We start from the raw sequence: 18,220 nt of genomic DNA, 5'->3' as shown, positions 1-18,220 counted from the left end.
TTTTGACAAGCTGAGAAGCTAAAATAAGCTAAATAATATAGTTAAATTTGCATATTTGTGTTTTTAGAACAATTGTTGCCCTTTTTTGATCAAACATCTATTTCTCTGTAGCAGCATGTCCAAATTGATTGGATGTGTATAGATGTGTTGAAATTTCAATATTTGTCTTTTTGGGCAATTTATGCCATTCATGGTCAAAAAATCTGTATTCTCTGAAAGGGCTTGTCCAATTTCTTTGAAATTTGCTACACAAAAACGATTAACCATGCAGATTTATTCAGTATTTGCTATCGAGAAACTTTCAAAGTTCAACCCTTTTATGTGTTTTTGTGTTGGGATTTGTTGGATAGATGGCATTCTACGTAGTGTATTGTTGAATGTTAAAACATATGTTGCTGTTGTTATTTGAGGCTGTTTTTTTGAGAAATTGAAATTGAAAATGCCTTTTTAAAAGCAAAATAATACATAATGACTTGATATGTTGTTTTATCATTTTTGACGTGTTTCTACTTGTTCACCCATTCTTGCATTCATCATTGTAATAAAATGCTGTGAAAAAAATGAAACTGATGTGGCCTGCATCTGTTTACCTTGATCTTAAAAGGCAAATACAACTTTCTGTCTTGACAACCATACCATAGTTTCAATGTTTTACCTAGTGTACCTGCTTGGTTTGTACGCAGGAAACAAGTAGAAAACACAGGCTCTATAATTTCATAATTTCAAGTGATCAGAATACAAAACTCCTGAAAAGATAAGATAATCACAACTTCCAGTATAAGGGATACAGTCACTCTAAATGTATAAATAAAATTAAAATGTGCCGGGAGGATGTATTGAAAATACAGAAAGTTGCTTACTGTCGGTAAAATCTAAAAAAAATTCAAAATTTTAAAGACTTTTGCAGATTTTTTTTTTACGCCTTTGTCTTCTTATTTATTTTTTTTTTATTTTGCAAACTAGTTTGAAGATTTTTTTTCCCCTAACTTTCTGCTCTGAAATTTTTTTTTCTGTTTTTGACCACCCCTCCCAAGATCTAATGGTCCGTCCCTAAGTTTACTTGGCGATATTTCCACAGCGGTTCAAGTTACAGAAGTACATAGTACCACCTTCTTCCAAAAATATTCTGAGCATACCTAGCAACATCCTTAGTTGCACTTGAATCTTTTTCGTCTGTGAGCTGTTCAAATTCCTATGCTGTTGGAATAGAGAATGTATCTGTTTTAGAGAGAGGTTCGTCGCTCATCCCGGGCGCACATTACGTTCTAGTCACCCGCCATTGTTTGAAAGCTGCAGACGACACTACGGTCACGTGACCGGACACTTTTCCAAATTTGGTCAAAACTATTTCCCTAGGGAAATAGCTTTTCAAAAAAATACCCTCTGACGTCACTTTTTGGGACTAGACGTATCTATTTTCTCGTCACGTGACGATTCTGGCGAATCGCGACACGGAATGAGCATGTGGTGTGTTAAAATTAAACTAACTGGAGGATGCAAAGGTACTCGAGGTTTCCGCATGAACAAAAAAGTTATCGATGAGGTCATATGTGTCACTAACCTAAAGTTATATCATGATAGCCATTGATATATAACACGTAAAACTTTAGTGGTTAAAGGTATTCTGAATCTGCACTTTATCCTTTTCCCGTCGACGCAATTGATAAATGGAGTTTTATCTCAATAATTGGCGAGGCAGCGCATTTTGAGTGGCTGGCCACGTGCGTGGTTGTCATGATAAGATTTAATCAGTAATTGTAGTCCCCACATATTCTTATTTGAGCTTATAAGTCGGGGTACGTAAAATGTGCAACCACCTAGAATATTTTATTCAAAGAAATATAAAACAAATTTAGAGACGGAAAGGAAAATGAAAGATGAAAACCTCGGGAAAGACACAGAAAGGAAAACACATGCACACTGACTCTTTCACTAATGTACTATCAAAACTATGGTAGTGTTTACGGACGTAATGAAAACTATTGTTGGCCTGGAAAGGGATATCTTTCCACAAGGTCATGTTGAATTTAAATTGATCTTCAAATAAAACTGCGACACTACAATGTGCTCTTCCAAATTCTTTTAATTAATTATGAGCAAATTACTTAAGTCGCTTAAATTATTCCGTAATTCATGTCACTTGGTATGTTCAGAATCGCCGTACAGTATTAACAAGATCGATGTCGACAATGTTGGTAGCACTCGACACTGTGCAAATAGATCACCTTGGCAACGACCTCTGAGTTCAACTCGATTTAGCTCGGTTCGATTTGATTTTATTCATGAAAATAATTTCGAAATAGGAGGAGGTAGTTAACAGGCTATTGGTGGAGAGAGGAATATTTTGTGACAGTATTTGTGGAAGCAACGCACGCAGAGTCACAAAGGTGGTGCATTTTCTCTAGGCAAACTATTACCTAAAGTTTATGTCATTAAACAAGTTGATTAGTAAATCTAGACAATATGCCGACCAGCGCTGCGCAAAATATCTTCATTTTTCGGTACCATAGATATTCAAACTAAGTCTTTAAAATTTGTATTGAAGTACACTTGGAAGCTTCTGGGGACGAAATTGCTCCTGCAATTAAATCCAAAAAACTGCAAAAAATGGACAAATATTGTTCTTGTTGGTTTGCAACTCCATTTGGAGTGATAACACTTTCCTGGATACAAAATATAAGGCTTTACGTGCGTGAAGATCTCTCAAGACCACCTTTTCAAACTGCCACAGACATGGAGTAAGGCGACATTGATTGTAAATTTGTCATTACGTATCATTGGTTCTCGACATTTGCCAGTACCGTGCAAACAGCTCTCTTTCTACATAGTTGTTCATTTAGGCTTAAAAATGCAAGAAAATCTAGTTTCCAAAAATACTTGACCATGCCTTTCACGGTACGGATATATTTACACAATTTTTGATGGGGTAGTAATTTCTGGCTTACATATATGTTCATTTCAAAATCTTATAGAGAAATTTTTCCCGAAGAACATATTTATAACTTGACAAAGTGTAATTAAAGCTGACAAGTTAAATTTTATGTTATCGAAAATTAGAATAGCGCAAGATGATGAAAAGTGGCACTTGATAAAATGAGATCGTACCCATTTTCTCCGCAACATGAAAAAAGTTATCTCCATAACACTTGATGTATTTTGAATCAAATTTAAAACCCGAATATAAATGTTAATTTTAAATAAAGGTAGCATTTAAGAAATGCAACTCAAAATAAACAGTTAGGTATACAACGAAAATGTACCATGTATTCGACACGAGAGAGGAAGAATTTGATTTTTTTAACCGAGCCCGAGGTAGGGAGTCAAAATTGTACTCAGTTAGGGAAGACTGACTTGGGATAAAGTAATGTCGACGTCGTAATCGTCCGGACTTACCAACGATTTAGGAATGCCTCTCTATCTCGGATTCTATCTTAGTCAGTTTCTCGCCGAACTAGTTTGATTGGGCCGCTCTGCTTCTTATTAAAGACGTTCAGATATTACAAATACATGTACGATAATAATGGTGCGAACTCTTAGACGACCGCTTCTAGCTTGAAACACACTCATTGATTATCTTATCGTCACGTGATTTTGTTAATAGTTAACAATACCATACTGTGTATCCACAGAGAGATAAAAACGGCGCCCAGCTGCCGTGTACTCCTTGTGAAATATGGTATATTCTCAGCCTCTACACATAGAGGAGATCAGTGTGGCACTTGGCTTCATCTGATTCTATCATGTTGAAAACTGTGGTGTTAGCGTTGTGCGTTATCGCATGTTCCGGTTTGAAGAGCTATGATGAGTAAGAATAGTTACATATAATTACATCATCTTTAGCAGTTTACGATATATACTTGAAACAGCAATATATAACTCGGTAACTAATAATGCTAACGTTTTCAATTTGTCATTTGTGACTCTGTAACTTGTTAACAAAGTAAATTGGTGAAGGTATCGTTTTTAATATATCCTAGATTTTTGAGACGAATTATTCCTTTTAAAAATCCCATTTTAATTTTTAAATCACCCAAATACAACACGATTAGGAAGAATACTGTGGTATAAATTTATAAGAATTATCAAAATCGCCTGTTGCTTTGGACAGAGATATTCAACTGCATGTTGGTGATATCTTACCAAATTAATTCATTGTGCTTGCCCAGTTTGTGAATCAATGTTTGTTACCAATTTTGAGCTTGCAAGATTTGGACAGACGAACAACATCCCGGTTGATTTGCAGCAACAAAATGTCATTATTCTATGTTGCCATGAACAACTACCTGGAAAACCAACAGATTTATGTAAAATTTTAGATATCAGGTTCTTCGAATGGAAGTTGTGGAGAAGGATAAAATCCAGGACATAGAACCCCTTGCGGAGATCGAGGAAGTAAGTAGAGTCAGTCATTCTATCATGACATTATTCATAACATTGGTGTTGACTCGTCCTGTTTCATAAGAAAGGTCCGAGACATATGTACGGGTCACAGTGATCGGTTTTTGTGGCCCTATAAAGTCCTCTTGTAGCCCACTCATTGGCTGGACCCTTTCTCTTGGACTCATTCCCATGTAATATTCAGTCCATGGCTTTATGATTGGTTGCCTCATGCCCATGTGTTGGCCTTGATCTGTAATGTTCTCTGCCTTGTTATGCAGTATCCGATGTACTTCATGAAAACTGTTGAAATGACCGTCATGGGCGTCAGTATTTCGGCCGTGACGTGAAGACAAAGACAGATACTCAATGTTCACTGAGAAACATCATGTCAGTCAATTTGATGGTTTTATTTTACACTACACACGTGGTATTCGCCGATTCCATCTTCCAATAGTAGTATTTTGATGTAGCCAGTATAGTGGCACAAAAAAGCGTTTCGTTGTCTAAATGTGAAAAATTTTGGCCCACTTGATGATGTTTTGTACAATGTGGAGAGAAGTTTGGTACGAACAAATTGCATAACACAGATCTTTCAGTGTTCAGGCACCTAAATCTAACAGTAATCATATAAAGTAGTCCATGAGAGGTCATGGGATTATAGTGAGAACACCCTCTCTCTACGCGTCCATTTCACCAAGGAGGCTCACAACACGCATCTCACCCCAAAACGCGCGACTCTCGCTAAAACTGGGTGACAAAGAAAAATGTTAAATTCCCCTGTCTCGGTCTCTATTTTGCCTAGGAGGGCTCCCAACACCGTTTAGGTGAGGTCCACACACCTCCAACTATTACTTCATATCTAACGTGTATACTTCTAGGTAATATATACTTTATAAGATGGGTCACTCATCCCATTTTAATCCTTAATTTAAAATATTAAGCCGCTCAACACCGTTGCATGGGGTCCACACGCTCCTTCTACCATACCTATTGTGTATGCCTTTAGGTAATATATACGTTACAGGGCGGCTCACTTGTTTTTTAACCCCTAATTTTAAATATCAAGCCCCTTGGTACACATACGAACAGGTAGAAACACTCACTTACAGAAATTAGAACACATTGAAATGAACACATCTGTCGAGAGGAGAACCATGCCAAGAAGAAGCTATATTGCATCCTTGGCCTACGAGGGGATACGAGCGGGCAAGTTTTGATTCCGATAGGCTAGAAAGAGCTAAGGGATCGGACATGCCCGATACAAAAAGATCCAGCAGGGAGAAGAGGCTCACCCTTTTATTGTGCCTTCTCCCATTTCCTTCCGGAGGCTTGAGTAGGACACCAGTGGCGAGATTTTTGATGATTTCCATTCAATGAAAAGCAGCCAGAGCGACAGCGCGGCCAGAGGATGGCAGTGAACGTACATCAGCAGTCGAGCACCATGATACTGCTTGCTGTTGTGGCTCCAGCAACCATAGAACACATATTAAAAATGTAGACTCGAAAAACATGGCATGCAAGAGACTGGAGACCCACGTACACTCAAAGAGAAAGAGACCGGACCCACACATAACCAAAGAGCAAGAAACTAGGCAGGCACCTACACAGTATATCAACGCCACATGAGTGAAAGAGGACCTGCAGCTGCCAAGACAGTTTCTGTCCAGCAAAGCAGTGTGGAATATTGAGATGGCTTGTGTTTTTAGTTGTGTATTCGAACTGCCGCGAAATTACAAAACCTCCAGGCAGCATGTCAGTGTGACAGATGAGATGATTGTATGTGGCAAAGGATATAGGTCATAGCGCCCCAAGTCCACATCGACATTACAAGCCACTAGATTGCCATCAACATTGCAAGCTACTGCACCATCGACATTGTAAGCTACTAAGAGTGCAATGGCTATTGCAAGCTATTAGGCCACTATGGTCCCTCTACAAAAGCAGAACAGCACACCCTCTTCCTTTGCCACGTTAGGCTGGAGGATCCCCAGAAGCATGACCTCCCTTTAAGCCAGGAAAATAGTCCTGCCCTTTGGGCAGCACGACATGGATGTATCCTCTATACACCATAGGCATATTTTTGTTCAACTCAAAACCTCAGTGGCAATCGCAGGTGCCCACTAGGCGACCAGCCCGCTGACCGATTCACACCTCTCCCGAGGCGACAGGAGGTACCCATTGTCAGACAGGCCTGCTGACTGAGTTCCTATACCATCATCAGTAATATTCCATTCTAACCAGCTTATATACATTTTCCAGCTTATTCGATTTGTAGGAGCATGCAGTTCATATGGTGATTTTGTAGAGAGATGCGTCTCACCCGCCACCACCGATCACCAACCCTGGTAGTGTTCGTTGCCCAAGGTAAGTCTCTCATAAAGTTATAAAAATGACAGGCAGCGTTCTCCAATTCAGTAAATGCACAGTCACATAACAAAACACCCAGGAAACAGTTGTTGCCCCATCTTCGCTTGCTTTAGGGGTTTTGCACACCCCTGGGAAGAAGAGAAAGTACTTGGAGACAAAACCCCGAAAGCTCAGGTGAGGGAGGTGAGCTGGAAAGGGAAACAGCCGCTGATTCAACTCCAAAACGGCGCAACATTTCAAGAGGCTCCTCAACGGGAAGACAGTGATGGTGAACAACATGGTATAGAGGAGGGACATCGCCCAGGGGTCATAGTTGCCAAACCCATTCAGAAGCGATTAAAGCTGAACAACACATCATGCATCATGAACTGGCCAGAATAGGAATCAAGGAGTATGAGTATGAAGAAATCAAAAAGGGGAGACGAATTCGCAAAAGAGCATTAACATTGAGGGGAGGGGTTGGGGTTACAAGGCAAGAAGAGGGTTTTTGTGCCTCAGGCCAGGCCCTTCAACAACTCAACTGCCACCACAGACCACCAGTGTTTGGAAGGCTCATAGGCTAGTTAGGATGCAAAACTGAGTCCGACCACAAGAAAGGCCTACAAGAAGCCCCAACCTGTCAACAAACCACCTGAGCCAATATGTATCCTAATTGAGAAAAAATCACATCTCTTTGTGAAGCATACCCACTTTACATTTTAAAGACCACTTACACAGATGTTGCCCAACCTCATGGTCCTGCGAGGCAACTCTATAGAAACCTCTCTCATGCATAGAAAACCACCATTAGAGGTTTGTTGCTAAACCTTGAACGTCTGTGACCGTTGGTCGTCACCATCTTTAGATTTCTTCCTTCTCCTCCTCCTCCTTAAATTCCGATTCTGACAAGTTCAGGAAGTGTTATACTTCTACACTGGGAATGGACCAACCAGTCAGCCACTGGATGACCAGTGGCGGTGCAAATCCGTCAGTAGACCTGCCAGCTAGTGGGTATCTCTTGTTGTTAAGGAGAGGTGTGAATTGGTCAGCAGGCCAGCCAGCTAGTGGTCACCTGCAGTTGCCACTGAAGTTTGGAGTTGAACAAAAATATGCCTTTATGGTGTGTGGAGGATACGTCCGTGAAACGTTACCAAGGGGGCGCGACTATTTTTGTGGCTTGACGGGGAGGTCATGCTTCTGGGGATCCTCCAGCATCACATGTCCGTGTGTGAGGGTGTGCTGTCCTGCTTTTGCGGAGGAATCATAGTGACCTACTAGCTTGCAATGGCCATGGCGCTCTGACTAGCTTGCTATGCTGATGGCGATCTTGTGGCTTGCATTGTCGTTATGGACTGGGAATGCTATGGCCTTTATCCTTTGCCACATATAATCGTCTCCTCTGTCACACTGACATGCTGCCTGGAGGTTTTGCAATTTCGTGGAATACACCACTACAAGCACAATGCGTCTTTGTTTTCGATGTTCCACACTGCTTTGCTTGACAGAAACAGTATTGGCAGCTACAACAGGTCCTCTTACTCTCGTGCATTGTCGATATTCTGTGTAGATGTCTGCCTAGTTTCTTGCATTTTGGGTGTGTGGGGGTCTCTGGTCTCTTGCTTTTTGCGTGTACGTGGGTCTCCAGTCTTTTGCGTGCCTTGCTTTTCGAGTATACACTTCTGCTATGTGTTCTATGGCTGATGGAGCCACAGCGATGAGCATTATCGAGGTGCTCGACTTCTGATGTACGTGCACTGCCATCCTCTATCTACTTAGGCTACATCTCATTGAATCCTGGTTGTAGAAACCATATGAAAGGCCGACCCTGCCGCTTTGTTGGACTCGCATATCCACGACGTCCTGTACATATCCAGAAGTTAGGAAATAGTGCCTTGTTGCTAGAGATTTTGTGAAACTGCCACCCATCAAGAGCTTGTACTCTTCATGAAATAGGAATATGTCCGGGCAAGCCTGTAGAATAGCTCGGAAATCGTAGAGAATCTTGCCACTGGTGTCCTGCTTGAGCTTCCGGAAGGAATATATTACCTAAAGGTATACACAATATCAGTGAGCCACCCTATAAAATATACAACCATTTTCAGTATTAGACAGCGAATCTACTGCAGTGAACTGAAATAAAACTACTTACACTAATTAGTTTCAGCTGTAGCCAGCAGGCAGATTCGCGTGTAGTGTGTTATAACTGGGCAGTTTCTGTTACGCCTGTGGCCACTTTAGTGTTGATCTAGGCTACTTGATACAGACAAAAATTCTGCTTGTCCAAGGCAACTAGCTCTGTCTGGGGTTGTAAATGAGAGTTTACGATTGGCACCCTGTGTTCAAGATTAAGATACAATGACACATTACCATGCACTGGTCCATGTACAAATCTTGCTTATTTCAACTTCCCGAGACAAATTGTCTGCATGAAATATACATTGTTGTCGACTTTGCCAGCTGGCGACAGCTGAAACTAATTAGTGTGAGCAGTTTTATTGCAGTTCACTGCAGTGGTTTCGCTGTCTAATACTGAAAATGGTTGTATATCACCTAAAGGTATACACAAGATAAGTGAGCCCTCCTTTAAAGTTATATTACCTTATGGTTTACACAATACGTCATGTAGATGGAGGGTGTTGAACACTGCAATTGTGTTGAGGGGCTTAATATTTTAACTTGAGGATTACAATGGGATAGGTGAGCCACCTTATAAAGTATATATTACCTGTAAGTATACACCTTAGGTATAATAGTGGGAGGGGTGTAGACCCTAACCTAAATGGTGTTGGGAATCCCTCCGGGCGGAAATAAAGGTTGAGACAGGGAAATTAAACTTTTTTCTTTTTCCCCCAGTTTTCGCGAGAGTTGCGTGCTTTGGCGAAAGTTACGTGTTGTGGTCCTCCTGGGTGAAATGGAGGCTTATAGAGGGCGTGTTCTTACTATAATCCCAGGACCCCCATTTTGTATACTACTCATTGCCTGCATAGCGAAGAAACCGGCGAAATTTTTAATATCGCCTCCCCCGGTGACCAACTTCATCGCTCTCACCCGGATTGATGTTACCAATACCAGAATGGTACAGTCAAGGTTCATGTATTGATTTATGTATTGAGTTTTAGCACGAGGTGCTTTAGTAATAGTGTGCTCCACGTTGTTGAGACACACGTTGCGTGTCTGTGCTCCCTCCCTAGGGCCATAACAATAGATAACCCATCAAGACTAAAATCATTTGGAACGTTAATATCAATGCTTTAAATATCGTTATTTTGGAAGGAGAGGTGTCCATGGGGTGGATTAACTGATATTTCGATTTACTTTTTGGAAAATGTCAATAGCATTATAAACAAGAAAAAGGGTAAATTTGTTTGAACAGGCATACTGTTTTGAGTAAGTTGGCGATTATGTAATAGAAATAGTTTCAGTTACACAATTTTTTCACAAAAATGACAATAATATCACAAGAATATGAATTATTACAATTTATGACCTCTCCCCTTGCAATTGGCATTGTTGCTCTCCCAGCCAAAAGTAAACGAACGTCAAAAAGGCTCTCCTGCCATTCAATACTTCAGCAATTGGTCCAAGGCTAGCAAGCACCTCATCACATTTGCGACTGCGGTGCGCCAATCTTGGTACATTAGGAATAATACAACATGTCTTTTTCTTATCTTGATCAATAGGAGTGCGTTTGAACGAGCAAGCTGGTAGAGTATAATTTAGGGTAACTATGATAGCATGCATTATGCATTGAAAACGGTCTATCATATAAGTCAACATTCAATATGTCTGATGTTGTGCAGAATGTTAGTGTTCAGAACAAAATTATGATAGAAAATCACAATGACGACCGTCAAAATATCCCCTAAAGACTTTATCGTCATTAGCAAGCATTCGGAGCTAAATAGACAAGTACAATTTAGACTACGGAAAGTTTCTCTGTCGAACTCAGCCTTCAGTCTTTGTCTTTGTACGTTGTGATCAAAGACGTACCAGATGCAAGCACTTAAAATGACTGGTTACAACAATGGTATCCAGGAAAAACATGGGACATTACAGTGTGAGGCAGCGAACACTACATAACGAAGCAAACTCAAGAACACAAGCTTAGGGTAACCGATCACATCGCCGTAAACTGAACATCACGTACTAATGAGACCTAAGAGAAAGGGTCCGGCCAATGAGTACGCTGCAAGTGGACCTTACAGGACCACAAACACCAATCGCTGTGGCTGGTACATATGTCTACATAGGACATAAATCGTTAGTCATTTTGAAACAGGACTAATCGAACGTGACCGTCATATGGCCACGTTATATAAATCACCCAAGACATTGAAATTAATTTTCACATTAACAATCCCATCTTTTCAAATAATTTCGGTTATTTTTGTTTCACATTGGATGTTTTTTATGTTGTTCTGTTTACAGAAACATGTCAAATTGTCAGTTCTGAAATCTTTACACTCTCCCATCCTGCTTGTAGATATAATAATGAACGCTTAAATGATATAATCCATTCTACAAACAAGAAATCATATCATCAGCATATTTACCTAATGATGTGTCTGCGCAGTGTGATTGAAAATTCAGGATGTTACAGTAGTCAAAGCACGATAAAAATCACCGAAACGCTTTGAAAAGTTAGCAACTTTATCCCTTTGATAATGCCTCACTTTCTCGGTTAGCAACGAGTGATTCTTGACAGAATGTTTAGGAGCGTTTTTTAATCATGCGATCACCTATCAGGGCTCGAAATTAACTTTTTCCCCTGGTAGTCCCATTGGGCTACCGTTTTCTAAAGTTGGTAGTCCAGCGACAAGGTCTGGTAGCCCATGCATGAATGAAGAGGGTTGTTTTTGTAAAGGATATCTTTTATTTATATCTAGACAATGAACGATTTATTTTGCATTAGTCTATCCAGTAAGTGAATTTTCTAGTCATTTGACATCAATATTAATACCTGCAGATCATGGCCTTAGGAGAACAGTATAGCGTGTGCAGTGGACAACGGTGACGCCTTAAAGTTTGACGACGCGTCGACCTATTCACACATACGCAGAGCTTATATGCAAATTTTGATGTTCGCAATGACAATAACTTTTTTCTCAGCATGTGTAAATATAATATGGCTAAAATAGATTGGCTATGAATTTCAGGATGATAACTTGGTACAGTCATGTTCCTAATACTTTCGTGGCAATTTTGACTATATTTCCCCACCATATCGTGGGATGATCTCGTACACTTCGGAAAGCGAAATTTGTGGATGGCACAACAGCTTTTTCTTTGCAGTTTGAATAATTTTGTGTTAAAGGTGATTGATAAATTGTGATTAAATAACTATGAAAAGGAAGTTTCATTGGCCATCATTTCCCGAGCATCTCACAGCGATCAACATCATGTTGCCCACTAAGTAATTTCATGTCCTAGGCTTTGGTAGTACGTTTGGGCTACCATTTCATTCGTTTTGGTAGCCCCAGGGAAAAGTTGGTAGTCTATGCACGGACGCGGGACTACCGCTAATTTCGAGCCTGGCCTGTTTTGATAGCCACTTTGTCCCTCTGATAATGTTATCACTTGTCTTGGCTACCAACGAGAATGTAATAGTGCGGTGCGGATAGAGGGATCGTGGTAGGAGCGTTTGTTAATCGTGCAATACCCTGTTTTGATACCTGTCACCACTGAAATGACAAGTGCTCGTTTCAGCTTGATTTTTGGAACTTCCCAAACGACTTGATGGTACCGCCATCCCAACTGGACTCCGTCAAGAAATACTTGTACGCCAAGAAAATTCCATTCAAAGTCTGGATTGAAAATGTACAAGACAAGATCGACGCTCAATTCACCACCACTACTCAAAGTATGGATGCTGGCAACTTCAATTACACTGTGTATCATCCACTTGATGAGGTAAGATCAGTGTGTATGGAAACGTAGCTTTGTATTCATACTTAGTGATATCGCCAACCGAAAAGTGAAGGCGTCATATAGTATTCTTTGCAAGTGAAGAATTCACTTAGGACTTTACTGTGATAGTCTACTCGTATGAAAACCTCGAGATTGTCACGAGCATGCGCTGGCGGTCACGGACGCATGGTATCGGAGTTCCTGACACCATACGCAAAATCGATTGAGCAAAATTACAGCTTTAGAGAAAGCCTCCATGCATGTCACTTTCCCCGAAAAACTTTCAAAAGTTCGGGAAGAATATGTACTGTGCTCCTGTCCTTTAAACAAGATTCTAAGAAAACAGTGACGATTTATTTTGAAGATGGATTCAATGAAATTATAAATCATACGCACCTTCAAGATATGAAACCGATGTTATCGACCTCTGAAGGACATAAATAAAAGACTAATGTTACGTAGTGACAGGTGTTAGCGATATTAACAACAATTACTCCCATTCAGTTTCTCTTTTATTTGGCAGATATATTGAATAAAACTATTTGAAGAGAGCATCGTCCCGTATGGTAAAGACATGTGACTTCAAGAATTAAAATAAATAGATAAGAGAATTATATGTTTGCTAGGGGCCAAAGACAGATATGTTGGCTGCACCAAGGAATTTAGAGAAGGCGGTTAGACGTGTATCATCACCCGACCCACCCCCTCTCCCCCATAGACAAGATCTTTTCCTCGTTAATTGAACCAAATCTCTCGATTGTTGTAACTTTACAGATTATGAACTGGATAGACTTGATCGTTGCAACTTATCCCGACGAGGCCTCCAAATTCAGTATGGGAAAATCTTACGAAGGACGAGACTTGACCTGCCTCAAAGTAAACATATTTCCTTAGTGGAAACTGCTGTGACAATTATGACATTTTCATCGTATTGTTGACATACCCACCTCTTCAAATCTATTCCAATCTACCCGTTTACCTTCTCATACATGCATGCATGCATGCATGCATGCATGCATGCATGCATGCATGTATGTATGTATGTATGTATGTATGTATGTATGTATGTATGTATGTATGTATGTATGTATGTATGTATGTATGTATGTATGTATGTATGTATGTATGTATGTATGTATTCGTATGTTCACCTGCCTGTCTCTTTACATAATTTGGAAATTACTAATTATATAAATATTCAATTTTTCATATATTTTATGTCTATATATACAAATGCTAAAAATATAATAACATCTGGCATAAAAATAGAATGTGTATAATATAAAATCAGAATTCAGTTCGAATGTTCGCCTTAAAAAAAAACCATATTTTTTGTACTGAGATCGGTGTGGACACTGGCAAAGTAAAGCGTACCGTATACATTGAAGGAGGAATCCACGCCAGAGAATGGGTATCACCGGCTACAGTGATGTACATGACTAACGAGGTATGATGGTATTTCTGTATTCAAATTTGTTCAGTTTCTTTCAGTGGTTTACCAGAAAACCACGATAATTGCGTAAGGTACGAAAGGCTATGAAACCGACATACAACAGCTTTTTTGCTGTCTTACACTCTGCAGTTCGAAATTTTGGCTAGCATGCATGCTTATTCTCATATTTAGTTACCTTAGTTTACTAACTGAGATACGAAGGAAGCCCTTCATTGTTTACCTTGACCTTTATTCCCACTTGATTGTATCCCAGGTAGAAATTGTCTCTGCAGGAGGTACTGAGCGCAAATAAACATGACTGTGTCGTCGTCATACATCATCTTTTTTTCTGTCGCTATCTCTTGATAACAATAAAAACAACAAAGACAAAACGTTACAGTCGTAAACAGTATAAATTCGCTGTTTTTCTGATCAAATAATAAAACTCCAGTCGTTTATTCTATTCATTTTCTTTTCTAGCTTCTCTATCAGAGTTCTATTGGTAACCGAGGTGTCATCGATATTCTGGAATATTACGATATTTACGTGCTAACTGTCACAAATCCCGATGGATATGATTTTACGTGGACAGACGTAAGTGTGCAATATACTCTGGACATGTAAATTTTATAACTTGACAGTAAACATAATTTGTGACACAGATGGGACTTCGCGAGGGGACATTTGATTTTTCCATTAATCTAGATTAACTCAAAAATGCTTTGGAAGAGGTGTGGAGGGAGGGAGAGAGAGAGAGAGAGAGAGAGAGAGAGAGAGAGAGAGAGAGAGAGAGAGAGAGAGAGAGAGAGAGAGAGAGACAGAGAGACAGACAGACAGACAGACAGACAGACAGACAGACAGACAGACAGACAGAGGCAGAGGCAGAGCCAGGAGGCAGATTCAGAGAGATAGAGACAGAGACAGAGAGACAGAGAAACAGAGGATCACACGTTTGCGTCTGTGCGTATTAATGTCATGATTGCATGTGTGTGAGGAGGTGTCTCATATCTAGTCCATGTCTGCCATGAAATACACAACAAAGAAGTTATTTGCTATGAAAAAAATGTATGTACGCATTTTATAATAGTTTTACAATATACGAACATGAACAATCACAAACTTTCATTTCTAGGAACGTCTGTGGCGCAAGACCAGATCTCCAAACGAAGGACAGGAATGTCTCGGCACTGACGCCAACAGAAACTTTGATTACATGTGGGGAGGTAATGTTTATTTGCTTGGTTTATGCAGCGTTCACAAACAGTGGGTTACGAGGGCGGGAGAACTGTGATTAATTTGATGCTATCCTTCACAGCAAAGCAAAGCTCGCACAAACTGTGCAAAAAAGTGCATACATACATACATACATACATACATACATACATACATACATACATACATACATACATACATACATACATACATACATACATACACGTGCTTGTAAATCAAATACGGCCTAACATAGAACCAATCATTGTTGATAATTATTTCCTTTTTCATAACAGCATTTGATTTAATGGTGAAATAAAGCGTAAGAAAATAGCTTCCACAGAACTAGTTCATGTTAACATCTTTGAATAATCGATCGAGCACGTGCACTAAGTATTTATCAATAAGAGACGTTACGAATAACATTAATTTAGCATTCAGGATGTTTACTTGCTTACATTAAGTTCTCTTAAAACAAAACAAATTTTGAAGCGTTTGAAGTTCACCAATGGGAACTCTAACTTTCAAGTGAATTCTTAAAAATAGAATTCTCTACAGACATGAAGAGCAAGGCGTTTTAAAGTGTTATTCAATTCCTTGAATTTATAGTTTATGTCAAGTCTATTGACATATTCAAAAGTACAATTTATAAAAACTTAGACCAATTTATCTCATATCGTATTTATCTCTATATCTTAAAATATGAGAACTTTTGCCTGCCAATTAACGCCTTTTATCGCGATCACTTTTCTATTTTGTCTGTTTACATATGACCTGAGTGTAAACCCCCACACTCTCATCCAACCCCCTAAAACTTGCAGTTAAGTCAGAACATAAAATAGTGATGAAAACTAACATGAAATCTTGAATTTCAGAACCAGGCGCGTCTCCCCTTCCGTGCACAAGCACCTATCGTGGACCAAGTCCCTTTTCTGAAGTTGAGACCCAGGCTGTTGAAGCATTTATTGCTAACTTGCAGCAGACCAATGCTGTTGATTTATTCATTGATTACCACAGCTACTCCCAGCTTGTGCTGTCTGCCTGGTGTTACACAGCAGATTTACCGCCTGACTATCCTGAACTGGTAGGTGTCCTTTGTGTTCACCATGGTATATGCAACTTGAAGTTCCTCATAATCTTTACTTGTAGCAGCGATCGATTAATTTTGAATTAATGTAGATTTTCTATTCTTACTCTTGCGATGGAACGTCAGTTTCTGCATTATAGACTTGTCAAGTCTCATATACAATTCAATAAATGATATAGGTAATTGATGAGATCGGGTTGACACAACGCGACAGACTAGATACGTCATAACACTGTTTTCAGACATGTCTTGCATGTGTTGATACATCTCTTGCATTTGTTTGACCAATCTCTTACTGGTCAAGAACTTGAGTTGAATTATGCTTGCGTAAACCTATGGTACTTTTTTACAAGCATACCCACTTTCTAAGAGAAATCATATCATATGCGATAGACCGAATTGAAAATTGTACAGGCAGAACTAGACATGAAATATATTAACACGGTAAACAATTATTTACTGTTTCATTTTCACAACCACCATTTGAAGGAGACCAGCATGAAATCTTACGCTGACGCCGTGTTTGCTCGTCATGGCACGAATTATACCATCGGTCCAGGCGCTTCTCTTTGTAAGTAGACGTGCGTGTATCTGTGTTTGCGGGTGTGCGTTATACATGTAGATAGGTACATAGTGTGAGAGCCTTTTAAGTCTAGACACTGTGAGAGAAAAGCCATCAGTCTCAACTGTTTATGGCGTTTTAAATAATAATAACAACAACAATTATTATTATTGTTGCTGTTGTTGTTGTTGTTGTTCTTGTTGTTCTTGTTCTTGTTCTTGTTTAGAAACAAACCAGCACTTCTAAGTTTTAAGCAATTGTGTGAGTGGATATACAACTCAAACTACGTAGAAGTGTAAACTCACTTAAACACGGAAAAAAGTTTCGTTTCAAAGAAGTAAACCGTTGATCTTTCAATTTGTTTAATCAGGCAAAATGAACGTGATCTGAGATGCACGGCTGATGCACGTCAAATAAAAAAAATATACAAGAAAGAAAAAATGACCAATTTCTAACATCTTCATCTGTCCTTCGATTGGCCATGTAGATATCACAAGCGGAGACTCAGTTGACTGGGCCTACGGATCAATGGGTATTGCACATTCTTACTGCGTTGAACTGCGAGACGAAGGACAGTATGGGTTCCTGTTACCGGAGGATCAAATTCTTCCCTGTGCCGAGGAAAATTATGACGGCTTCGTCGCTATGCTCAATAACCTGATGCCGTAGATGAACTTGAATTTTCACGAATGTTAATTAAAGCAAGCATTGAGAGAACTTAGTGGATCATTCTTGCGCAGCAGTTTAGAACACCCCCCCCCCCACTTCCAATACCCGTCGAAATAAGTCAGCCTTCAGCCCTTTATTACACTTTGACTCTTGTTTGTTCTATAACCTTGACAACTATCATCTCCTAATGATGAGTCATATGCTGAAAAACAATTCTTGACCGTCATCTTTTACGTATTAAGTACCAATCCCTGAACTGAGTCTGCTCAATTCCTCTATCCAACTCTTCTAAATATTGTAGACTTGACAAGCACACGAAAATCTCAGATGCACTATTTGTACACGAACTTGACCACAGGCATTTGTCAAGAAGACACTGTCCCTGCTTATTTAAAAAAGCATGCGAACTATCTTATGGACCATCTTTTAATGTACGACATTTAATGTAATTACTTACAGCTCTATTACTTGTAATTTTGGCGTATTTGCCTCAGAGTGAGATCCACTTGAAGCCAGTATAAGTTGTACAAATTTTGGCCACAGGTAAATTGGAAGAATCTGATAAGGGCAACTTCACTCACATTATATCTGAACAATACTTCTTTACAAATACAATGAGCTGGAA

The 18,220-nt window shown here is 39.5% G+C and overlaps 1 protein-coding gene across 1 annotated transcript; it reads left to right on the top strand.

Moving 5' to 3' along the window:
- The first annotated feature begins 3,629 nt into the window (after positions 1-3,629).
- On the top strand, positions 3,630-17,643 carry LOC139135427 (carboxypeptidase B-like). The gene is made up of 10 exons (XM_070702808.1): positions 3,630-3,805; positions 4,317-4,392; positions 12,433-12,636; positions 13,408-13,509; positions 13,976-14,080; positions 14,546-14,659; positions 15,198-15,288; positions 16,153-16,361; positions 16,854-16,935; positions 17,414-17,643. Exons 1-10 carry the CDS (start codon positions 3,741-3,743, stop codon positions 17,593-17,595), a joined length of 1,230 nt encoding a protein of 409 aa, XP_070558909.1. The 5' UTR covers positions 3,630-3,740; the 3' UTR covers positions 17,596-17,643.
- The last annotated feature ends 577 nt before the right edge of the window (positions 17,644-18,220 follow it).

The sequence above is a fragment of the Ptychodera flava genome, chromosome 6, assembly GCF_041260155.1.
Source record: "Ptychodera flava strain L36383 chromosome 6, AS_Pfla_20210202, whole genome shotgun sequence".
Lineage (NCBI taxonomy): Eukaryota > Metazoa > Hemichordata > Enteropneusta > Ptychoderidae > Ptychodera > Ptychodera flava.
The sequence above is the reverse complement of the archived record's forward strand: the minus strand, read 5'-3'. Positions and strand labels throughout refer to the sequence as shown.

Bases quoted from the DNA above. Each gene is read 5' to 3' on its own strand.
- LOC139135427 (XM_070702808.1), top strand. From the start codon at position 3,741: ATGTTGAAAACTGTGGTGTTAGCGTTGTGCGTTATCGCATGTTCCGGT. The intron at 15,289-16,152 runs GTAATGTTTATT...CTTGAATTTCAG, and splicing joins CTTTGATTACATGTGGGGAG to AACCAGGCGCGTCTCCCCTT. The intron at 16,362-16,853 runs GTAGGTGTCCTT...CACCATTTGAAG, and splicing joins CGCCTGACTATCCTGAACTG to GAGACCAGCATGAAATCTTA.